The 26,570-nt window shown below is 39.3% G+C and overlaps 1 protein-coding gene across 2 annotated transcripts in view; it reads right to left on the bottom strand.

Moving 5' to 3' along the window:
• The window catches only part of UNC5C (unc-5 netrin receptor C), a gene marked incomplete at both ends in the record, with an annotated part of 232,011 nt that overhangs the window by 62,310 nt on the left and 143,131 nt on the right, over positions 1 to 26,570 (bottom strand). For both annotated transcript variants that reach the window (XM_079534620.1, XM_079534619.1), the window contains one exon: positions 16,402 to 16,623. In XM_079534620.1, the coding sequence (XP_079390746.1) occupies positions 16,402 to 16,623 (222 nt within the window). The remainder of the gene's footprint in view (positions 1 to 16,401; positions 16,624 to 26,570) is intronic.

Consider the following 26,570-nt stretch of genomic DNA (forward strand, 5'->3'; position numbering starts at 1 on the left):
AAATTCAGAATTATAAACTATTCCACTTACTATCATTTGGGAGAGCCATAAAGTACTGATAGGTATCAGGTTATTCAAATTGATTTGGCCTTTGGACATCAAATAATACAAAGAGTTACATCATGGCCAAACAGTAGCATACTTTCAGCTGCTACCTCCTTCTGCTTACAAGCAAAAAAATATGTGTCTTTTTCTCTAAGGTGAATTGTTTTTTATAAATTCAGAATCTATCAAAGCAGATAGTGACTTTTTGTTATCACCTGGGATATAAGGATCAATGACCAGATCTTAGGGTGACAAAAATGCAGAAATTCACCACAGTGATATCTCCACTATAGTGATTTGTTCCCTGTGCTGCAGAGCAAGCATCTGAGGCATATATAAGGGTTGACTCTGTTGACTCTGTGATGCTTTTCCCTCTGCCTTGGCACACAGGAAGGCTGATGCAATCACTCTTTCCCAGTACTGCTCATGGGCATCTTTGCACTTTGCACAAAGAGCCACAATGATTTAGGAGGAACATCTCACCAGCTTCAGACTCTGGGTTAGGCACAGAGGGATATCCTTCTCTTGCTGCATCAAAACACAATCTTATTCCTTCTGCTAACACACCTCACCATAACCTGAATAGGAAATGCCTTTTGAGGCTAGGTTACAAAGAAGGAATTTACAAAGGTACTTCAGATAGCAACAGCCTCGTTACCACCTGACAGATTGCTGTACATCAGATTTCATAGAGAAGGTGGTTCAGTATGTCTGCTTTCATTCAGCAGTATATCGCTTTACACTTCACATGTAGAGGTAGCACAAGACAGCTTTAGGATGATGACTTCAAACAGTCATCTTCATTTTATTCCTTTCAATCTACTTTGCTATAGTGATAAGTAGCAAAATGTCACCCTCTCTCATACAATATCTCTTCTATTTTACTTTCTTTACTAGAAATACATTGATATTCTCAGTCTAGTTCTTCACACAGCTAACTATACAGCAAGTGAAGTTATGCAGCATACTTTTACCCTACTTTCTTACAACACCTGAGCAGGATGCAAAAATCCAAAATTAAAACAGTTCCTTAGATTGAGCCACAATCTGAAAGAAGTTATGATTTTCCTATTTTAAAGCAATGCAATAATAAACACAACTGAAGGGAAACAACAGGAATGTAGGCAACTAAAGAGCTTGATAGGTCCCTCATAACATTATGCGCAAATCTACAAAGAGCATCAACATAGGACTTCTATCTCTTACTCTACTTGTGACAATTAGCTCCAACGGGAAAGAGAAAGGTATTTGCTTGCTCTATTCAAGCTTGATTTGCATTCAGCAAACTGAGAACTGTTTCCGTATCCACTTGCAGCCCACTTGAATCTTGGGTGTCTATCACAGGTAAGTGAAGATATTGGGTCTAATTATGACCACCTTATTTCTGGTAACAAGAAGATTGTGAAGAAAGAAGCTTTAAAACAAAAATACAGAGAATCAATGTAATTTAAAGCAATTCTCCAAAATAAATGGTGAGTGCACACTGAAAAAATACAATTCCTTAAAAGCACATTCTTGGGTTGCTGGGTTCTTTCTGCATAAGTGTTTGTCTTCTGATCTGTGTGAATGAGAAAAGGTTCAGCAGAGTTCCCAAGAGAGTAGCGATGTAAGAAGTTTTAGAACTTGAATGCAAGGAAGAATGAAAATCTTTTGGGAAAAAAACAAACAGACAAACAGCAACACAACAAAACTGGAAAAGTCTGTTGTCTTCTCCCAGTCCTGAGTATATGGTTCTGGATCAGTTGGGCTACAAAAATGTCAGAGAGCCTGCTCAAGGCCAGGCTACTTAAACACACTGATTAGACCTTTAAGTACTTAAATATGACATCAGATAAAGATGTTACATTGTTACGCTTTCCATAAAAAGAAGTCCAAAGCCCTTTAGGAGACTAATTATTTAGTTAGGACAGAGGCTGGCTTATAAGAAGGCTCAGAGCCTCATAATAATCAGTTTGTGATGACATTTTGCAAATTAAATGGGTTCTCCAAGAATGAAAAGTTCTGCATATTTAGGAGCACAATTTACACAATTATTAATGTCAATAAATTAAATGTATTTTTGAGACTGACACAAGTTGGGCTCTGAAATGGAGCAGCAGGAAACCAGAAGTTTGTATATTTTTGTATTTGCATGTTAACGGGAGATGAATGGGTAGAGCAAGGCAGAGAGCAATGGGAGCTGTGCTCAGCGTGCCTGCTGCTAGGGAGCACAGCTGCATGAAAGTGGGGGAGAGGCACAGGCTAAGAGTACCCATCAGAATAAAATTACTACCCCTCTTGGAGGAAAAGAAAAAGTGGGGAGGAGATTGTGGTTTATATACATGCTATCTTATTATAAGCTGTATCCTAGAAACACAATCAAACACAGACGCACTCCATTCACACAGTCCCCAAGTGCTTAAGTTATTAGCTGGCTCTGCAAACTGTGAGGTACATAATCTGGTCTTCAGAGGCAAAAATGTTATCATTTTAAATGTATGCAAATGTAATGTAATTGTATGATATTATGGTACATTATTAGTAACTGCAATAATAACTCATGGGTTCTATCTTGCACCTACTCAAGTAGTTGGCAAATTTCCCAATGATTTTAATTGGAGCAAATATGCCAGTCAGAGCCATTTCTTTCCAGAGAGAAACGAAAATATAAGGTTCTGCACCTGTATGTGACTGCTTATGGTGAAAAATGATCACTGTAAACATCTGAAAATATCAGAATATTAGCAATTAATCAAATGCAATTTTCCAGTTCGGAGTCAGTTGAGGCTTCAAAGTCAGTATCCACACCTTACTGGGCATGGCTCTTCCAATAAATTATTTCAATGTATTTTGGCCTCTGTAAATGTTAGGCATTTGATATTAATACCCTGTGTGTGTGAAACTATTCCTCAGGACTTCGACAGAGCAATTTTTGTGGAAGCATTATACTGGCATGTGTTTGACCCTCTGGCACAGTACTAACCAGAAGCTATTTAGTTTCAACACTAAACCGTGCTTCCGAGCTCCAAGAAATAGGATGCATAATTTATTTTCTCTATAAGTGGAAATTCAGATAATTTTTGTGCTTTTTGTGCTTTCATTTGCCTGAAAGGTATTTCATTAATTAGCAATCACATATGCCATAGAACTCATTTCTTGAGGAGACTGAACTTTATGAGCTGCTGATCTGGAGAAAGACACTGTTGTGATACATGCATATAGATTGCAGGTGTCTCACAGCCACTGCAAGTGTGGAAATATATCTAATTTGCATGCAAGCAACTTGCAACCCTTGACAAGTTTAATGTTTTGAAGTCAGTACTAAGAGCAGTCTGCCAAAACTGGCTGCTGGTACTGTTGGCTCTCTTTCCTTAGACAGTCACAGGTTCCCCTAAATTCCACAAAATTTCCTTTTGTGTTAGGGAAGGGAGGAGGGAGGGAAATACAGGGGGGGAAATAGAGGTCAGGGACCATATTTCTTGAGGATAGAGATGAGGTTTTGGGGAGTCAGCAGCAAAACAGCTATGCTGCTACAGTCACATCTTACAGGCAGTACATAGGTCACCCTGAAAGTAATGCCTCCTATTTATTTCTATGGAAACTATAATAGATACAAAGAGCACAATAACTCTAGTTGATAGAGAAAATTCTCAGCTACAAAACACTCTTTTTCAACACAGCCACCAGCATTAGCTCTGCATTTCCACCAGTGATGAACAAGAGCCTGCATGCCACACCTAAAAATCTGCACCATCAGAGGAGAGCCACTGTCACTGTCACCACTGCTAAAATGCAACATCCATCACTGTGCTCACATCCACTATTTAGTCCCCATAAATGTTCATCAAGCATCAATGAATGTCATTTTTTTTCCACATGGAGAAGTTCAGTGCCACACCTTTGCTTCATATGCACTCCTGTGTCAGACATTATTTTGTCAGACTAATCCTCTGCTGCTATAAGCCACATGGCAACAAAACGTCATGGACTATCGGTGAGAAGGTTCAACCTCTACTGCCATACAAAGAACATCCACATCTGACAATGTGGGTTAATATAATAAAATAGGAAGCCTTACTTTCTTACTTCCAGAGCAGCCCTTGTATTTTAACAACACACTTGTATGTGCCCTTTAAAGCAAGACAAAGGTGGAAGGAGAATCCCGATACCAAAAATCAAAATGGGAGTTTTGCTATTATTTCAGAAGAGGCTGAATCATCTCTGCAGAATTTGGCAAAAACGGATGAAAGCATTTTTAGTTCTCATAGGCCCCATCTGTCTTACATTTCATGCAAAAAATTTCATCCAAAATTTCTTAAAACAGTCTCATATTTTTGACTTTGTCAAAGTGGCCAAGCCCATACACCAAAGTGGTATGACCATAAACAGACTTAATGGAAGTTAACAGATTTGTTTCTCATTACACAGTCCTTTGTCATTATATTGTTCTCTGATGGTACAAATCACATGACCAAAGCCAAGAGTGATGATCTTTGTAGTTAGTGATAGTCCGGAACAATCCGTCTGATTTATGTAATTGCTTATCACCGGTGCTATCAGAAACCTGCCTCTGCAGTAGAAGGCTGATCACTTACCTTTGTGAAATAACCTTTTTGCAAAGGTAACCATAAAATCAGCACAGGATGGAATTTATTTACTCCCTTGCAGAGATGGATCTCTCGCAGTCACAGAGTAATTCTGCTCCAAAACATCACAGTACTTATGCTGTAGAATGTGGTGTTTTTAAAATGAATAAATAGGCTATGTACAAGAAGAACAGCTTCAAATATTAAAGTTCTTGCTGAGAAAAATGTACTCTGTGCATCCTAATGGGACAGAGATGATTGCATAACGGCACACTTTGCCTATATCTTATTTTCTACATAAAGCAGTGGCAATCTCAACAAAAGATAAATAGGCACATAGATATCTAGAGATATTTTAAAAAAGCAAACAGCTTTAATACTCAGCAATCCTTCTCCTTTGTGACTGCATACACCTGTTTTTGCTTTGATGCTGCTTTTCCCCAACTTGTGGCTGGCTGATGGTAGAAAGCAACTGAAGGCAGATTACAAACAATTTTCCACAAATATTAGCTCAAATATTTAAATTAAAGGCTTCCAGCTATTTGTGGTCTCTTCATAACTTTCTCCCTAGGAAAGAAATACATCTTTGACTCAAATTAGTACAGATGAACAGCCTAATGAAAATTCTGCATTAAAACCTATATCAGGTTTGCACTAGCCTGCACATTAGCTAGGGTATCTAATTACCAATTAACAGCAGTAGGTTGAGCTAAAATCCTCATTCCTGTGCTGTTTTTTAACTGACTTACTCACTTCCACAGAAATTACAAAGGGCTGTCTTCAGAGAGATTTTACTTTGAACTGGAATTAAAGAATGCGCATCCTGTTTGGGTTTTATTTTCTTTTAGTAAAAACAAGCTGTTTTTGTTCTTTTCCCATTAACATCTGAAGGATCGAGTGTTGTAAGATGCAAGAAAGATTTCAAAATTGCATTCTTGGATACGGGTGGAAAACAAATGCAAGCCCTGGCCCCTGCTGGGGTGGAGTAGGCGGGCTGCAGGCAATGGCTGTGTGGGCTCATCCTCATAGGGCAGGTGTGATATCCCTCTCCTATCCCCTAAGAGGGCAGGATGAGAGAGCTGGGGCTGTTCAGCCTGGAGAAGAGAAGTCTCCAGGAAGACCCGATAGCAGCCTTTCAGTATCTAAACAGTAGTATAAGAAAGAAGGGGACAGACTCTTTACCAGGTCTGTGGTGACAGGACAAGGAGAAATTAAACTAAAGGAAAGAACATTTAAGCTGGATAGAATGAGAATGTTTTTTATGAGAAGGGTAGGGAAGAACTGGCACAGATTGCCCAGAGAGGTAGATGCCCCACCCCTGGAGATCTACAAGGTCAGGCTGGATGGGGCTCTAAGCAATCTGATCTAGCTATAGGTGTCCCTGTTAATTGCAGGGAGTGGGACTAGATGACCTCTAAGTGTCCCTTCCAACTCAAACAATTCCATGATTATCTAGACACCTTGGTGCTCTCTATATGTTCAATACTTTAAAATTACTTTGAATTGCTCTTTTTCACCTATAAACATCTCAGAGACAATAACAACCTCCCCTCACTATTTAAAAAATGGAAGCTATTTTTTGTTTCATGGTATTTTTGTGTTAATATGTGCAAATTGCTCCAAAATGTGCTGTTCTCTTCCACAAGTAACAATGTGTGCTTATTGTTGCTATTTCCCCCCCCTCCCCCCCTTTTTCTTTTTTCTTCTTCCTAGTATAAAAGAAATAATCGTGCTTTGGTATAGCAGGACTCTGCAGAAAAACTGCTGCAAGCATAAGTCTGTTTTCTACCACAGCCATCGCCATTTTAGATCCCTGAGGTGGAGTAGAAAGAAATGCACAAGGAAGCTCCCACCCAAACCTTCCCACTGCACAGCAGCCCAGAAAGGAAGAAGCAGAAGGTAGAGGGGAACCCATGCAGGGAAGCTAGAGGATGAGCTTTTAGCAGCTTTTGAGTCCAAGCCCAATTTTCCCTGCTTTGGGTTGAGGCACATGTGCCTGAGAAAAGATACTGTTGCTTTTTGGGTTTTTTTGTTTGTTTGTTTGTTTGTTTTTGCTATTTTTTTTTTTTTTCCAAAGGCCAGGAAAAAAATCCTGCCAGAGGTTCATGTTTTACATAAAGCTGCAGTTGATACTTCACAAAGAAAATCTGCGCACTTTTTATTTCTGGTTCAGAGGATTTACATGCTCTGTCTAATGATCTGGGCCTTCAGCAGTGGGTAATGCTTCCCAGTCCCCAGCTTAGTGCTCATGCAAAATTGAAGCACTTTTGAGGCAGTTTGGAGCCTACAGATGAATCTCAATGTGCAGGCAAAAAAAAAGAATAATGGTTGTTTAGCACTTCACTAGAAGAAGTGAGGAAATTAGGGGGTAAAAAAATTCTATTGAACTTCAAACATCTGGGAAGCCATCAGAGAGCATCTGAATTTTGAACAGCGTGTTTACATTCTCTTTGCATAGTGGAAGAGCTGGGAAAGGAAAGAAACAATAAATGGGCTTGTGTGTATATCTTTAAATAAATATATTTGTAACATTTTAAGGTAAAAATGTACATCAAGTTGTTTTGTTAATGACTTACTGACATATTTATACAAAAAAGCACATACATGCATGTATGCATCCATGTACCACATCTATTCTGAACGGATTTGAGAAGTAAAGATGAAGTGAGGCTGCCCCATTTCTGTGTGCTTGATGCAGTGAGATGGTTCAGTGGCTGGTGCAGATATTGTGGAACCAAGGACAAACACGACATGACACAAAGGGTCACCTGGGAGCCTTCTCAAAATGTTTTTTCCCTTTTTTAGCCTACTTACATGGGAACAGAAGGCTGGGGGAGATGTGTCACAGCCACACCGTTTTCTGTCACTGTTGTTCTGTGTTTTTTTCATGGCTGACTTAGGGGTATGCTGACTATTGTATCAAAAATAAGTTAAGCAGCTGCTTTCAGAGAGGCCCAGTGCACTAAGTGAAGTGACTTTCATCAGGTAAACCTGAAGGTCTGCCTGCTCCCACATCCCACTCATTGCAGAGGTATTGTTACACAAGCCACTGGGAAGCCCAAAGCAGCAATCAGACAACTGCAATCCTCTCTAAAATCAAAAGCTAGGACTAAATAATGGAAGAAGCCATGAGGGCCCAAAGATCAGTGTTCAGAGGGATGAAGAGATGCAGAAGAGACTGATGAAAGACATCTTTTCTGCTCTCACAATCAAAATATGAGGAAGGATGAGAAGTTATGAGTTATGAAAGGCACCCCATTAAAACATGATGAGAAAGAGCAGCGAATGGCAGCTGTGATGGTACCCATCACATCATGTTGTTCAGTAAGTACGAAGAAGGAATGCATGGGAAAGACAACAAGTACAAGCTGTGAACCCATACAGGCAGCGCAGAATTAGGTCCTGCATGGAGCAGAGCAGTGTGTGACATCTGCTACTCTGCCTTGCCCCCTGAGCAATGATTTGAAGGCCTGTCTGCTTAGTGAAAACAGGGCTATCACTTGTTCTCAGCAAAGAAAAGGTAAGATATATTTTGAACCTTCTATTTCCCTGAATACTTTCAGGGATTTTAATGAAGAGACTTCAGACTGAGTCATTATTTTATTAATTAAGAAACCTACATGTATAGGATGCAAGCATCCCTTCTCAGGTTGCTGCTGGCTGCAGCCCTTCTGTTGGGCAGCACACAAGGTCTAGGCTCTGCTCTTCTTTCTCCTCCATCCCTGTATCCAGAAAGCAATTGAAACTCACTTCCCATGCCAAACAAAGCCAAAACTCATTGGCCTTATAAAGCACAAATACCTTTTTATCTTTTTGTCCCAGAGAACTCAGCAGAGGTAAATAACAGAAAAGTGGAATGATTTGCACAAAGACACATGGCAAACCCACAGAAAATTTGTAATCACTCTTCTCATGAGCCCATAATTACTCACAGAAAGAACCCAAGCAGAATTAACTTGCAGAAAGAGGAGGAGCTCCTTTTGCCCCCCTGTTAGCATCCCCAAATACCTTGCAGGACACAGCAAGAAAATTCAGTGCACTGGAGCTAGTACGAGCCCAAACCAACACATCAGTGCACCACATTGTTTTGGCACACAGGAACACCAGGTCAGGAAGTGGCTGGTCCCCTCATAACAACAGCCGTGGCACAAGAACAGAGAGGTGCTCCGAGCTACGAGCATTAAAAGAAGGTGTCTAGATGGAAGAGCTAGAAGTTGCCTCCGACAAGTATTTACAGGGATAAAAACCCTCTGTAGCACCATATGATTAATGAAGAAATTAATTATATGGTAATATATGCATTATAAGTGCGTTATTTACCATAACTACTATACTCAATAGAGCTAAATTCAAAATCTACAAGGTCTGTTGCAATCTTACTAACTAAAGAGAAAAAAATTATGGGTTCATCTGATGATTTTGCACTCCCTATAAGCAGGATAGCAAATGTATGGCCTAACGTACTTATTCTCTACACAAAAATATAACTTACCTTCCTTTGATATGTACTGAACTTAGTGATGTCTCTATTTCCTCCAAAAGAAAAAAAAGCAATAATAACAACAAAAACAAAACAAAATCTCAAACTCAAAAAACACCATCATTTTGAATTTTTTCCCCAGAAAATGGGGATTCTCTGGAGGAGCATACATGTGTTGCTTCTGAGGTTTTCAAAAAGGCTCTTTTTCTATCAAAATGTACTAATTACTCAAGATAAAAGAGGAAAAACTGTCTTCTTGCAAAAATGCCTACAGTAGGTCTGCTGTGGGGTATTTGCTTGATCAGGATGTGCCAGGGACCACACTGACAGTAGCTGATTTGGGAGGTGCTAGAAGAGAGAGCTCCTTTCATAGCAGTGATGGGCACAGGCCTCCCACAAGGTCACAGGGAGTGATGGGCAGAATGGAGGCCTGAGTGGCACCTGAAATAGCACCAAACAAAATGTCAAATAGGAAAATACTGTGGGTTTGCTCATATATTTCTAGGTAAGTAAACATCCTGTACCTTTCCATAGAATCTCAGTCCCTTGGGAACACAGATTGCTGCTCTTTCTGGATCAGCTGTAGCCTTTCAAACCATTCATAAGACATGTTTCACTTATAGCATCCTTGCAGAGAGCAGAGTTAGAATTACTAAAGGAGATGGACTAGAGTATAAATTCCAGCCCACATCTCCAAACCGTTAATAGAAGCATTTAGAAAAGACACATGGACACATTTTTAAATTTCCTCCAAATGAGTTGGATTAGGGGAGAGTATTGAAGGTATAAAACTAAAAATTGGCAATATGTTGCTAATAAATAATTATTTTGAATCGGAGTGCTTGATGTTTGTAATGGATTTGATCCAGTGACAAACAAAATAAAATGGCTCATGACAATAGTGGAATGAAAAAAATTCTTATTTATGATATGCAGTTACCCATACTAACATAATCCCATGCTATTCTGCCCAGAGAGTCAAAATATTGCAGGCTGAGGCATAACTGCAGCTTTTACTATGACTTGTAATTTCCTTACTGAAGTTGCTAAGGGAAACTGGTCATATTTTGAACACTTGGAAAATAATAAAGAGAATTAGGAGGCTTTTGAGGTCATGAAGAAGCAAATAGGCATTAAGGAAGAAATACATTCAGAAGGAAAAGAGCAAACATGCAGAAGGAAAAGACAAAACAAGGAAAATGGTACCCCTCTGTGCTTCTTTCCTAGACTCATTCTTACATGTCACCTAAATTTCATATCTAAACTCCTAAATTAAGTTCTGATAGCTGATATTCAAGAAAGTGCTGCATTTTAACAGTACCAATAGTTTCTGTTGTTCATGAAAAATACCAGGACAAAAGCACACAACTGCTCAAAATGAGAGGGTGTAAGATGATCTTTGTATGATCAAAAGTCCCAGCTTCTACAAGGAATGTTAGCTGGAGGTCAAACAAATTGTTGGGGCTTTTGTTTGCTAGGGCAATGCAGCCTCAAAACATCATGTCACAAACACCAAAAGAGCTTTCATGAGATCTATACACACAGAGAAAAAGAAAGTGATAGAGTGCTGTGAAAGTGATATTTCTGTCTCTGTAAATGGTGCCAGAATAGCAGATAGTCACTGTGGAGGCTTCTCCATGCTGTCTTGGCTGCAGCATCCTGCAAGAACTGCCTTAAAGGCAAAAGGGTAGACGTCAATCTTTGATCTTCCTGTTGAGGGAGAACTATTAAAGATTTAGCTAGCTGGATGCCTAGTCCCTTGACATGCTGCCAAAGCCATTGCTTAAGGTAACAACCTCCTATTTGCCAGATCAATGCTGACCAGATGTCAAAAGCTCAGTCTCCTTTCATCAAATCTACAAGTCATCCAGAAATACATTATTAATGGGAAAAGGTAATGGCAGGAGGTAAGCACAGGAATCACAGCAGCAGCTATGTCAAGAGACTGAAATGAAGAAGTTTGAGACTTCCGTCTGAGAAGAACATATTTACCCTGCTGAGTGCAGTCTGAGAAGCCACCTGCAGCAGATAGAAATCTTATTCTGATCCAGATTTTAACCTCATTGTTTTTATTGATTTGAGGAGAAGTGGTGAGTGGAAAGGACAGCTCAAGGGAAGTACAGGGAGTTACCTTTATTCCTTGCTGAGGGCTAAGAGGCACTAGGATGTCCTGGTAGATGTTAGGTCCCCTGAGACCCTGCTTCTGAAGGCCAGAGATGGATAAAAGAATTGATGATTTCACCTGGTCCTTAACAGAGCCTCCCTCAGCATGTCTTTCCACTGTGATGGCACAAATAAACTTGTTCATTTTGCACTACCTGAGCCCTCAGGACAGGTGCAGGAGTCTTTATTCCATCTTGCTGCTAGTTGGGAGCACTCTGGAGGGAATCAGTAAACTCCTTGAGTCTTTCTCTCCCGGAGAAAAATAAGTTGTAGGCCAAATGTTGACCAAATTGCCCCATTCATCTCATTAGCACTTGAAGTATTCCAAACATTGTTTTCTCTTTGCTTGAAGCAGAGAAAGAAGTACAAGTCACTGCCATTGCAGAGAGCAAGAGAAGGTTTATAGATCATTTCACCTTAATATTTACGGGGCTATTTGGTGTTTGGTATATATTTATGGTGCTACTTATTTCAATGTATATCCAAACGGATAAGCAGTAGTCCTGATTTCTCTCTCTTGCACAACAGGGCAGTATTTGTTTTGATTTAGAAGCATTTAATCCCTCTGGACAAATTAAAGTGGTGCACACTGATTTTCTGTATGTCTGCAACTTTTCTGCCACCGTAGAATGTTTTCTCTGCATGTAAGTATTTCTCCATAAAAAACAGACAAGCAAGATAAAATCTTTTGCCATAGCCATTTTTAGAGGCACAATAATTTGGAAAATGTGCAAAAATTTCTCTAATAATTATTGACGCCCTTAAGCTTCCCACTCTTTGACAATGGAATTCTCTTGCCCCCAGTAGCAGCAGTTCTGCAGGGTTCCTTTTACTTTCTTTGTTATTATCTTTTATGAAAGCCGGTCATAAAATCAAATGTGCTCCCTCAAAACAACTTCCATTTTTACTTTTTAAAACCGGTGTTCTTATTTCTTTACATATATTTTTTCCACATTAATGGGAAAATATTCCAGTAAAACATAAAAAAATAGACCATGACTTGTCTTGTATTTCATGTACATAGGAAATGAAAGTCAAAGATCCGCACTAAAGATTTTCAAAGCACCCATTTGACTTCTTTATGAAAATGCTTAACTTTTTCATAAAGAAGAAAAATTCCAGAGAGTCTGAAGTTTAAAGCAGAATTTAATGATCTTCTAAGTAAAGCTTCTGGCTTCACAGGCTCAATCACTGGAATTTTTTGCCAGGCTCTCTTCAGGCCAATTTGATTAAATAAAGTGGTACTAGAACACCCTGTCACTGTTACTGTTCTCATTCTCTCCAACCAGAAGGTAACAACTCCCACAGACTCCCTGTGCATGTTCCTCACAGCAAAGTTTTACCTACTGTTTAAAATAGCACACACTGCAAAGTGCATAGGTACATGTAAGATATTATTCTGATAACTCTGACTTTGTACCTTTTCCATTATAAAGAAAAAGATATATATACACGTGTATATGTATATATGTACATATGTATAAGCAAATGCGGGAGAATTGTTTATTCCTCTCCTCTTAAAAATTAGCATTTTTAATATAGTCACTATTAGTGTCTAGCTGCTCTCTTCAATGAGAGTATGACTGCACTCTCATTCCTCCTCTTACACACAATTATTGCTGTGCTGTTTTCTCTAGTTTTATTGGTGGCAGAAACAAATTTGCCTTGTAAGAAGAGTTAATTATCTCTAGGCAGATTTAATTCCTTGCCACAGGCTCAAAATCCATAAGCATATAATCTTTCACAAATCAAAGCATATTTACCTCTTTCATGCATCATTTACAATTTCTAAATGAAGTACTGCTGGCATTATACCTGTATTTTAGACACCTCTCTTTCCTATAACCTGTGCTGCAGAAAAGAAAGCATACTTGACCTTTACTATTTTCCTGTCAAATATTTTATTGCCTGTTTATCTGATTCCTTTGCTCTGCTTTACTACCTGATGGCCAGAGAGGGAAAGGTTGGTTCAAAAATGGCAGCCGAAGAGCACCTCAGCATGGTGCACCTCTTCATATTTGTGCAGAACAGACCTAAGGAGTGGTAAAACATCACAGGAGAAGAATGTGCTGAATTCTCAGTTGTTTGGCTTACAAGATGGAGCTGCAGAACTACTTTATAAATGAGCTCTGGGTTATTACAAGGTGAGTAAACAAGGAGTTTGCTGTTAGAGGTGCTGCAAGAAGACAGACTGAATTTCATGAGCTTTTCTGCACGTGCAGGCAGGGAAATGCACCCACTTTCTTCATACATACCACACACACCCCCTCAACACATGCACACATAAGAGCTAGGCATATCCTGGCATGTGGACTTTTTCTCCAGCCTCCTTAACCACAAGCTTGAAGCCAGAAGCAGCACAGGCTTGAGCTCCCAACCCTTCACCATCCTTTATGCAGCTCACGTGCTACTACCATGCCCTGTGTCATAACTATTATGTTAGCTAGCCAAAAAAAGCAAAAGAGACCTAAGTAGTCTCAAAAGTGGTAGAGTCAAAGGGCTTTGCAGGATGGTTGGTGCAAGCTGCCAAGCTGATCAGCTCTTATGTTTAGTACCTTCTCACTTTAGGCACCAATATGAATCCTCAAAGTCATGGTATCCTACAGCTTAATCTCCAGCTCCTCCTACAGCAGAGGAGCTAAACATTCTCCTGAGTTTCCATTATTTTGAAAAAAAAACATTTCTATTTTACCTACAACTTTACTCCTACTAAACATACAGTTTATCCATTTATATCCAACACTCTGTTATCTGCTGTAGATTCTCATTTTAAGTAGAGAAAGATTCGTAAATGTTGCATCTGTTATATGCATTAACCAACCACTTGACGTCAACCAGGCTGACTGACAAATGTAGGTTCTCTAATTGGATATGGGTTTTGTTTACATGTAATTGCTGCTGTTTATCATTCAAAACATTTGTCCTTAATATATTCAGCTGCATCTCTTTTCAAGACTAGGCTTCTACATTCTCTGCTTTAAATTGTTTTGCAGCACCATGAAGTTTTTCTAGAATGAGATTTAAAAAAAAAAACAAAACAAAACTGTTGCAATGAATTTTTCACTTGCATTAAAAACTAATGTCCACACATCAGCATTTCTCTCAGACCTGTTAGCTGTGCTGCAGAGCAAAGCTGCTAACAGGATGAGCCAGCTTTGTAACTTCTTGCTCTTATTTTGGCTCCAGGTTTTTAAGTCAGTGTTTCCTAAATGTAAACTAACTCCCATAATAAAGCCTGCAGAATGCATTTATTGTTAAGTATTCTCAATAATTTTTTGTTCTGTCTTGTTACGCTTAAAGTTCTTAGAATAAATATAATGCTTTTGTCTCCATCTTGCACTTTATTGGGCATTATTGCACCAATTTTACCAAATACACTAACACTAGACTATATATTAACCATGTGTGGATTTCTGGGATTCAAGTCAGTTTACTCAAGAAGTATGCAGGAATTTTATGTATTCCTTTTTTCACTACAAAGCAGCACTTTACTCAGCAGTTCTGTTTTGTAGCTGGATGGATAACTGCTTGTTGTTAGTATTATCTTTTGAAGCACATGATTCACAACTGATTTTTACAGGCCTTACATTAACTTTTCCATAAGAATGCCTGCCGTACTTTTTCATTGTTTACATGGAATGTTAATTCCCTTTCTCAGATCAGAAAGAAGAAGAAACCTGAAAACAATCATTTAGAAACTTTTTTTTTTTTCTCCTCCTCTAGATCAGCACATAACTGCTGAGTTCAAAACAAATGCTGTTTTAGTTCTTCTAGGATACTGAGAAAAATCGGACCCTTCATTTTCAAAGCTGCCTCTGACTGTACTGCACAGAAGCCACAATGCAGCTACTGAATACTGATGTTGATAAAAGCTTAAAGAACTAACAGTGATAGCTGTTCTCTTGCTTGTCCTTCACAGCAGTGCACTACCATGGATGGAAAAAAAAAAAAGAAAAGAAAAAATAGCTGATGTATTAAGATATTTCTTTTTTGAGTTTTTCTGCCGCATCCACCCTGCTGTAATAGTCTATTCTTACAATCAAATAAAGAGGCCCTAAGTTTAATATAGATTTTTTCAAGAGTCTTTCTTCCCTACACCCACCTTCTCTTTCTCAAGCTGAGAGTACCACAGTACTGTTAAAAGCTTATGCTTCTGATCTCTGTACAAATAAATGAGCCGAAACAAATAAAAGCCAGTTCACAAGAGACTTCCAAGACATCTGGTGGAGTTATTTTTCTAAGTAATTAGACCAAGTGGTGGTGTAATTCCCAAATGAAAGGTACCTTCTTGTTTAGCATCCTGCTATTTCTCAGAGCCATCAAAACTGCTGTTTTGATTTTTGAAGTAAGTTTCCCTTCTCTTCTTGCATGTTACTCCAACTCAATTGATTACCAGTCTTTCCAAATTGGAACAATCATATCTTTGATTTCCTCTAGATAATAGTTCAAGTTTTTAAGCTTTGCTTCCAGCCCCCATGAATGCCATTGTATTTCCAATACTGACTGAGGAAGGATGAGGCTCTGGGCTTTTTATTTCTTTCTTTTCCTTGCTAACATACTGTTCTCCATCATACGGGGCTCTGTGGAGCAGGTGAAAAATGTAACAGAATAATAGCCAGGTGCTTTCTATGGATGAATACCCTGCTCTAAACTGTGCGTACATGTACTTTCTCCTTCCTTCATAGAATCATGCTAGAAGATGATTAACTAATTTTTTTCTTTTTTCTTTTTTCTATTTTCCCCCAGATCTCCCCATGAAAAACCCTATTCTAGGAACAATCCATATACTTTTCAGCACTTTCTCGAAATTATGGTTCGTGGTCTGTACAACCACTCAGAATCTGTGACACTAGAGAAGTGAACAAAGGGGTAGATTAGGCTAAGGAAAAATTCTCTATTTCTTGTGCAAGGTCCTTATAGTTTTTGGCTCAGATGAGAGTAGGACCCTCTACAAATCACATTTTATTAACTGACCAGGATGCGGACACTACCTCTGTGCTATGGCAGCTACTGCTCAGTATTGCCAGTTGCAGAATTCACAACTGTATCAGGAGTAAAGAAAAGTAGCTGCCATATGAATAGCTGCTAGATTACAAAGGTCGGCTTGATATGAAGCATTTTAATTCTCATGACATAATGGAAACTCACCAGAGGTTTCATCTACTCTCTCATCCACCACGTGGTCCTTCTGATGAACCCATTCGCTGTTGCACTTAAAATAGATCTGTGTGGCTGGGCTTGCTTTGCAGTACAGATTCACAGGCTTGTTTTTCACTATGTAAGCTTCTTCAGGTTCAATGAGAAAGTGGGGCAATGGCTCTGGAGGATCAGAAGGAAAAGTTTCTGGAAGTTCATGAAAAAAATCATCATCTGCAAAAAAAGAAACAAGAAGGGCAAATGAAACAACCAAAAATTCAGCTGTCAAAGACTCACAAGTACTTCCCGATCATGCTTTTCAAATAAAAGGTTATCATAGACAGAGTAAATGCACTGCTGTTTGCAGACTAGAATAATTTTTTCTTTACATCCTCAGTTCTCCTTTCTCTATGTGATGTGACAGCGATGTGCACATTCACATGACTGGGAACGGCCCTTTGTTATCATCACCAGCAACACAAGCAATAAAACATTATGTTAGCACTTGGGAGAGTTGACTGAAAAACTGTAAAAAGAAATAATAGAAACTTTTGAAGGCTTCAAGGTCACACTTTACTATTGTGACTTATCGCTGTGTTTAATCAAGTGAATGCACAGAGCAAGTATAGGCTGAGGATGTAACAAATAGGAAATAACGCCTTTCATTTTAGATGAACAATTTTAAATTTTCTTTAAGAGCAGAAGACTAAATTCATGTCCAGTCTATGCCTCTTTGTTCAGCATTCAGACTGTTGTGAAGACTGTTAATGAGAGTGTCAAGCTGTATTTAATGTATTTGGTTTGTGGCACCATCGTCTGTGCTGTTCCTACCATGGAGAGGATGCAGGAGCTGCAACACAGGGCACGGCAGCTGTGAGAGGGTGAAACTTTGGCCCAGTGAAACCCATGCTATAGATTTAAGGAACTTGTGCACCTCCCTGGAGCTGCTTGTCATGAGTAAATTCAGTGCAAGAAGTCTGAAGAAGAAGGAAAAGAGTCCAAATAAACAGAAGGAATCACTAAAAACACCCAACCCACGTACCTTCCTTCTCTCGCTCCCCTCTTCACAAACCTCTCTTTCAAGCCCTTCTGCCCCTTTCTGCTTAGTATTTATACACCAGAAAACACCAATTTGGTGGAGATAGCATCATTTCAGTTGAGAACAACCCCTGTCCCACTCACTTGCTATCAATGCATGCAAGAATTAGTGGAGGGTAGGGCCGGGTGAGATCGCCAAACGGTGACAGATCCATCAGCAATAAGCTCGATGGTCCTGAGAGCTCTACTCAACCTCCTCCTTTCTGCCTCTGCAGCAGTTATCACTATAAACAGCGATGGACGTTGCTGGTGAGCAATAAAACAGCACAGAACATCAAACTAAAAGTCCTGCAGGAGGCTGGCTATCTCCTCCCTGCCAGTCTTCATGAAGACAAAATGCCAGGCAGCTCCTTCCCCTACCTAGGACATGCCCAGAATTACATGGAAGGCTTTTCTTCTAGCCATAGCATTGCAGAATGATGAGAAAGAGCGGTGACAGAAAAGGAAATGGGATGAGAAGGAAGCTGGCTGCCCAGGGAGAAACCTGTACAGTAAGAGACTTTGTAAGCCTCTTGAACTGCTTAGGAATATAGCATAAGTTCACCTTTGTTCACATTAATTCTAATTGTCTACCATTTTTTCCCTATTTTAATGAGCTTGTTTCATTGCCACATCACTCCTTCAGAAATAACACAATGGAGCTGTTAAATGTACGAAGAAAGGACCACTAAATACAGCCTGGCATTTTTCTAGAAAAGAGAACATCTGTGACATACAATAATAATTCTGTTTCCATCTCCAGTGCTCCAAATAGTTCAATTTAATATTTAACACTTTCCTTCCTTCCTCTTTCTCTTTCCATTCTGACCACTTCAGACACCCCTTCTGCAGTCCTCTGTCCACTTCTCATTAGTTGCTTCTTCCTTGCTCTGTTCTGCTCTCCAGTTCTTCCCAAAGGGAATGATGATATTCAGTGAGCAAGGCAACATGACATTTGGTTTCCTGACAAAGAAACATGCCTGAACTGAAGCAAAAGGATTTCCAGCATTCTGCCTGTAACTCCCCACTTTTCCACTGCTTCCCTCCCTCACACACTTTGCTCCACAGCCACATGCAGCATAGCAACATTAGAGATGAATCATTTCCCCTGAATAGCCACAGGATGTATCTTTTTCTTCTGGTCATTTAATTGCAAATCAGGAGCAGACAGATGGAAACTAACAAAGCACACATATGTTTCATAATTAAACAAGTATGGCTTCACTAATTTCTGGTGACTGGAAGAATAAATGTATTTATTTTCACCTCTAGATTTCAGCACATTACTAAAGCAATACTTCTGCTGCCTAACCAATTAACTGCATCTTAGCAAAGATGTAAATAGAAAGTCTAAAAGGAAGAAGAGAGCTGCAGAAAAGACAGAGGTATGATTTTGCTTGCTGCATTCAAATTGTTGGAAAAGTTTATTCCGACAAGCAAATAAACAGGACCCAATCCAAGTCGCATGTTGGTGGATTACAGGTAAAACACAGGCTGCTCATCTGGAGTGGGATTTGGAACCAAATTCAGATAAAATTTTGTGGTTTTTTAAAATGGAATTATATATTGTTAGATGATGTTTGCAGCAATGTGAATGGGTAATTATAATGGTAGTGTATTATATATAAATTATTCTGAAAGATCAAACACATTTACTTCTGAAAATATCAATACAGAATACTTGAAAATGCTCAGAATTTTGTCAACTCTCTACAAAGCAAGCTTTCAGCAGAACTTAAAGTCATTTAATTAATTTGTGCTTTCATTAAGCCATGTTTCCAATGATTTTATAAATCCTTCCATCAAAGTTTCTCCTGACCAGCTCAGCATGGGCCATTCCTCCGTCCAAAAGAGCACTGACTTAGTTTTCTGAGGAATTACTGTGTTGCAACTACTGGCCCAGTGGGTCTGTTTCTATAGAGCAGGTGGAGGTCAGTTCTCACAGTGTGCTCCTTCTCTATAAAAGGGGATAAATCTTATCTGAGAGTTTGATCTCAGTCTCCTGATGATCCTCTCTGATTATTTAAAATTTTTATCTCCCAATTGGTCAATAGGGAAGCAAGATTTATATTGCTCTTATTGAACTGTGCTAAAGAGGTAGACAATTTTTCCTCTGCCTGGAGGAAACAAACAAACTTGACGGCCAATCATTCTGCCATGGCTTCTTCACAACCTTGATCAAATAGAAACACAAGTCATGCACATTCTCCCCTCTTATAACAAATCCCCTTTTGTGCTCAGCAACTTTGAGCTGCAAGTTTACTTCTGCAATATGTCACATTCATCTTTATTTTCACATAATAAAGTGTACAGCCCATCTGTTGTTATTGACTGATTTATGTTAGCAAGACAAAAGACCTGATTAATGGTACCACTAAACTGATTTCACTTATGCAATTCATTCATATTAAGAGAGTAAATTTTAAAAAGTCCTTTTAATCTATAAATTTAATTTGGATTTTTTATTTTAGTTGCTGGCCTGAATACAGACGTGCTTTTCTATGTGCCTTCTGTAGTATCTGACAATTATATATATATTTTAAGTGCAAATGAAATGCAAAATCTATAGGAATAGGTAAAGTGTTAATGAAATCAGCACTGAAGCTGGCATGGAATGATGCACATAGAAATTTTAGTTTAATTTTAGTTTAATTTTCTATGAAGCTAAAACAAACCTTTTTCTAAGCAAGAGCCTTTTGATGTCAATGTCTTTATTCTTTTCATGCACTTGTTTGTAAAACTGTATGTATTTTAGCTCTTCAAGCATAACAAGTGGAAAAAGAGATTTTATAGTACACTTTCCTTTTTATGGACCAGTATCCCTGTTCTAATCTGTGGCAGGAAAATATTGTGTTTCATACACCAATCTATTCATCTCTAGATCACTAGTTTTATTACTATATATCGAGATTTAATTCTCATCAGCCCAGTGTATAACTCACTATATTTCTGAACTGCGAGACTTACACTATTATTGCTTAGATCATAATAGATAGGACCATTATCTCCTCGCATGAGACCTGCAGCAAATTCTTCTCAAATGGAATTCACTTCAGAATGAGTCAAGAGCAATTTAAAATGAATGGCTGTGAAGCTAATTCCATTTGCATTTGGATGCCCATCACTCGGCAAGATCATTCCCTGTGCGTTGCAAGGAAGGCAGCCGGAGCTAACTGTATGGATGGGATTTCTGTTTGGTTTTTAATGTTATGATTAAAAGCTTTCTAGAGCAACGAGTACTGTTTACTGTGAGATTAACAGCAGGTGCTAGCTTGGTAAGACAGCTTTCTCAGGATGGAGGCAACGGTTTGTTTTACAGTGCACGTAAAAAAACAGAACGGGACAAATTGCTCAATTCTAAGTCCTATGGTCCCAGAATTTTCTTAATTCGCAGGAAGGGTATGCAATATCATGCTGCCACCAGATGGGAAGCATGAAAGCAAAAATCCTGCACACCATACAGCGTGCTTCCACCTTATAGCCCATTTATGTTGCCTGAACTAGAAACTTTGCCATGAAAATTAAGCCAAACAGCATGAGAAGTGGGAGAAAAAGGACTTCTTCAAAGATGCAATGAGATGCTATGTGTAAGCAAGAAGCAAGTTGATGGAGAGAATTACTGCCCTGTCAGAGGTCCCTCTTGTCCCTATCCCATCCCAGGAGCCTACTGAAAAGAGAAAGCGTATTTCCCTCCTTATCCTATGAAGGAACAGGAGAAGGTGGCTTTCTCAGCACCGTATACTCTGTCAGCCCTGCAGCAAACTGATGGCAAGGATGGCAAACTATGAGGCACTCACACCTTATTCTTCAGTATCTCATAGAAGAAAGATTTCACCAAAAAGCCTGGGAAGATTACAGTTTTATAACAGCATCATATTTAGCCAGCCTGGAAGGGAAAAGGATTGATAGAGCATTCAATGAAATGGGTGAGTTCTGCTCAGAAACAAAATAAATAAATATGAAAGAGAAGAATGAACTTCTCCTGCACCCACAAGGGCTCAGTGCAGACAATCCTACCTGGCTTGAATGACACCTCCTCAGAAAGACAAACGCAAACTCTGCATGGTATAGAATGAAAACCATCAACACTGAGCAGTCGTGTGCAGATCAGGAGGCTGCTGGGCAGGAGTCTGCTCTCAACACAGGTACAAAACAAAACTCAAATACATCCTTTCTTTTCTTCTTTTACCCTCACCAAAGGAAGCAACTTCAATACAGGGCCAGGAAGCAATGTGCAATCTATTGTCAGGCACAGGTGCCAACCTGGAGCCCTTTCTAAAGCCAGGGCATGGTTATCTGTGGCATCTGAAATACTGCATTTTTAGTTCAACTTGAATACAGGAAAGAGGTTTCTTTTATCTGATGATAGGTCTCCTATACTGAACATAATGAATACATGAATAAATAAATAAAATCTAGGCTACCAGAGAACTGATGCAGTAATACTTTTCATTTTATCCACCTTATCTTGACCAGCCTTTCTCAGAAAGCTGGGGAGAGCTGAAAGAGAACAGAGAGCATCATCTTTCTTGTGTGACATCAGCACACAGCTTGATGTTGCATGAGCTAAGGCTGAGAGTTCAAGAATTGGAAAGCTGCAAGCTGCAGAAGCAAGAGGAGCCTATGTACTCCTGCTGGCTTGCAGAACTGCAGTGAACAGGACTGCTCTCATTGCACGCTTCACTCCATTTTCCTGTTTCATATGAATGGAGCATGGTCAGATATTAAACCCATGGCAAAGGACGATGAAACAGTAAAGTTATCACTCTGACATGCCTAATGCGGACACCCTGCACAACTGGGTTACCTACAGCAATCTGCTTGTGCCCTGTTACCTCTTCCTTGGCCATACATTCTCTTTTCCTCCCACATTGATGCTTAGCCTGGTAGAACTGTACTGATGGCAATCAAGTCATATCTGATTTGTATCTGGGTAACAAAAAGGAGATTTAGATCAAAAGCCGGAAAACGATTTTATTTTTTACTTGGTTGCACTAAAGGGTGTGTACTAGCTTTATAAAGCAATGCACAAGTTATGTATCATTGCCTGGCGAAATACATCTTCCTCCAGTTCATTTAATTCATAATTATAATTAAATTTACTGTTTTTCCTGAGGCCAATGGCAGTTTTATCATCACTCAGATCAGAGGCAATCCAAAGACAGAACGCGTCCTCAAAATGATTCTTGCAGCCTTCTGTAAGAGACAGAGCTCTTTGTTGATCGTGTTGCTAATCCAGTAGACATGGGTACAGACACAGACATGACATTTAAGGTGCTGTAACCAGATCTTTACTGTTGCCTTGAGACAAACTCCATCAGACTATAAGCTGCTGCACAAACATACAGGGGATGGCACAGGTATTTGTTAGCATTGGACTCAGTACAGGAAAAAGCCGGAACAGAGTGCAATTTCACACAAGGCACTGAAGCTACTTTCTGCAGAATAAGAAAAGCAACAAGTCATTCTTTATGCAATGGGGTTTATAATAAGTGTTGTAAGTACAAGAAATCTAATGCAGTAATCCGCATATTGTGTTAATTATGAAGCTTCTAGTGGAAACTTTGCTCTTGTGCTTTTACAGAGCTATTGGACTGGGTTGGTTTGGTTACATCACCAAGGCTAACAAATGTGCAGCATCTGAAAACAAAATAGGGCTTGTAAACAATAAATGGCATCAGTGAAATTTCTTTGTAACTTTTCATGTGGAAGATTGCTCTCCTTTGTCCTGTTGCTCTCTCTTTCCAATTCTTTCAAACTAATAAAAGATTCGTGTTTTAAAAAAAGTAAGCAGGTTGGTTTCAGAAACTTTATCTCCCTTTCTCTGCCATATAACAAAAATGCAAAGAGTAACAAGAAGTGTTAGTTCACTGAGTGCATATGCTGTATTTTTTAAGTGTGAGCTCTAGGCATTTACTCTACTTAGAAAACTGCCACAGCTCTGTTGGACATGGTGGTGCTTGTAGAGCTCATGCAGTTGGGGCTGCATGCTCTAGTTTTCTATTCTGTATTATGAGTACAATATACAAACAGTGAAGGAGCAAGGCTAGATTGTGTCTGCAAACTGAAATGCATTTTTCCTTTTGGATTCTACTCAGCAATGAGCTTGCATGATAGCATGAGATTCCTTCCCAACCACCTGCAAAGCAAAAGTCTGATTTGAAACATTTCTGCCCCAGTTGCCATTAGCAGTCGTAATGGTTGACACAGGGTCAAAAAATCACTAAACCTCTAAGGAGCATCATTTCCTCTTTAGTGTTAGGCTTCGCTTTTCTTTGACACATTAGTCCTGAAGCAGCTTCAGGCTCTTGACCTCTCCTTTAACCCTGATAACTAATTAAAGATGGACAAGGCTTAAGCTAAAATACTTTTCGTTAAATCTATTCATTCTCAAGTCCCCTTCAGGCACTCTTTATCACACAGACAGGGCCCAACATATTTACATGAAGATGAAACTAGGTGCCTCATACAATAATACAAAAAATCTTTTTACAAGTCCTAACTTAACCTTTGTGGTGAGAAGGTAGAAGGCATTTTATAGCCCATAAAATATATCCTCAGCTCATAGTGGAAACAAGATTCTGGGGCAGAGTCCAAAGCATACAGTTGAAGAAAAATCTGAGGATAATTAACTCTATGTATTTGTGGAATTAAAAGTTCTGATACAGATTCCTCATCTGACTGCTATGTTAACAGTCTAAACACAGTGTCTTGAATACAACAAAAACCAAAGAAGATTCTTAGTGCTTTTTCATGCCCTGGAAGCAACAGCAGAGCTCAGACTGGAGAGTCATGAGCTGTAGGCAAACAGGGCTAGTGGTAAATCATAGCATCAGCACAACTTGGTTTAATATAAATCAACCCATGTAAAACGTTTTGTTTCTGGCTAGGGCACATGAAAGGAGTTCAGCACTGTCAGCTTGAGAGATGATCTATAACTGGATGCAATACACTGCAAATTCTTTCTTTTTATGCTGCTTCATATTAATAATTAAACTTGCTTCTTGCATCAGTGTGCTAGGGTTAAGATGTCAGTCCTTTGGTTTTAGCAAGAATGGCTATTTATATCCTTACTGTTCCAATTATTGAAACTGCTGCAGAGCTCTGCTTCCAGATTTCTAATGCTTTCAGTGTTAGCATTTTTCTCAGTGAAGACTGATGATCAACACCTCATGATTAATAAAACTGCAGTCTAGTGGGATGTTATGGGTCCTGATTGCATGAGATATCTGAAGTGCGCAGTTAATTAAATAAGCAGGATCACTCCACCCCAGAGAAACACAGGACACTTGCCCATGCCTCAAATAACTGCTCAGTCAGCTGGCATTCTGGTTGAGGCATTGAACTGAGACCAGGGAATGGATACTCTTGTGCAACCATGAGGAAATCTGTCCTGGCAGGTTGAAGGTCCCATCTGCAAAATGGATGCATCAGCCTAACAGCTAGCACTGTAATGCAGTACACCTTCACAACTGAGTGCAAAATGCAGCATTCAGGTTCTTTCCTCAAAATGTATCCAAAAATGCCTCAATCAACATCATTTACTGAACAGCCAGCAGCAGTTATACAGAGGACTACAATTGAAGTTATGTTTACAGAACCACTAGGAAATATACCCCAGCTGTTTTGGAGCCAGAGATAGGCACAGAAGGTACCAAGTTTTTCTCTGTGCCCTTGCAGTAACCTCTTGCTTTCATGTTGGTCTCTTTCTGCACCCATGGTGCAACTCAGGTGCAGGTCTTGGAGCAGGAGTCTGATCTCAGGTGCTCAGAAGAGCTCTCTCCATGCGATAGAGGAGTCCTGATGCCACCTGTGGTGCCTGAGACCACCGTTCTGAGACTAACACTAATCCTCGTCATGAATATCTACTGATTCACTATTTTCTTCCTTGGGTCTAAATGGTATTATTATTGGTGTAGTGCTAGTTACCTAATTTCATCCACAGCCAACTTCTCAAGAACCATAAAATATTTTGTAGGAGGCTGGTTTATCCCAGCAGAAGTCTAAATTGAATTAGAAATCCATTAGCTAAATTCTGAGCAAGGGTTCCTAGGGAGAAAGAGAAGGGGAGTGAGGTAAATTGGGAATCTGAGTGCAAGATGTGGAAAAAAATAAAAAAAGGAAAAAAGTCCTTAGAGAACTAGCAAAAGAAAAAAAAAAAAATAGACAAATATAATCTTTTTGAATTAAGCACGCTGGTATATAGGCAGACATATGGAAGAATGCAGATTGTTTCCTAGCATCAGACATATGACTCAGATATTAATTTATTTATTTTGACTAGCAATTGGCTTTGTAAATACATGGGACTTTGTAAGCAGATGAAAAGTAAAGGCCTGTCATGCTCACATTCATGCAAATAACAACAGATTGTGTGTGCTATATATACTAGTAAGGCCAATAATAAGGTGTTCAACCAAATCTTAATACAAAATAATCAACTGCATTCCTTCCCCTGGGAGAAAATGAAAGCAAGAGAGACTTATTACTTTGAGAACCCACAGGATGATTGAATCCACTAGGGTCCTCCATGCAGAGCCAGTTTATTCAAGGGGATTCATAGACACTGTCCCCCTCTGAGCACATTTATTGACAGGAAAGCAAATCCTTTCGTCTGCCCTACCACCAGCAGCTTCAGCATATGAAAGCAAGTGGAAGGAGAATGCAGCTAGTTCACTTAGATTAACACCCTGTCATTTTCTAAACTCACTGACACTCACTTCCTTAGACTTGTTGAATTCTTACTCTGAAATTCATAAACAATTGAAAAAAATAATTGTAAAACTTTAAACAGCAACATGAGACAGCAGGCCTCTGGCTCTTTCTTTATCCCCACCTCAATCTTCGACCCAAGTGCCTGCAAAGCATGAAGTGCCCTTCTGTCATTAGGAGTGTCCAAGATAGCTCAAACTGAAGTTGCTGACACTAATTATATCAAACACGCAGTGCCAATAGGATGCCCTGACAAGAGTTGAGACTTTTTCTGGATCACAGTGTGTGAAACCTCAGTACCAGCAAAACATGCAGTCACCTTTCTTATCCACCACCCCACCCTGTGCTTCCAAATTTTTCCAGGTTCACTCCACAGCCACTAAAAGAAAGAA

The sequence above is a fragment of the Tetrao urogallus genome (genome assembly GCF_951394365.1).
Source record: "Tetrao urogallus genome assembly, chromosome: 4".
Classification (NCBI taxonomy): Eukaryota; Metazoa; Chordata; class Aves; order Galliformes; family Phasianidae; genus Tetrao; species Tetrao urogallus.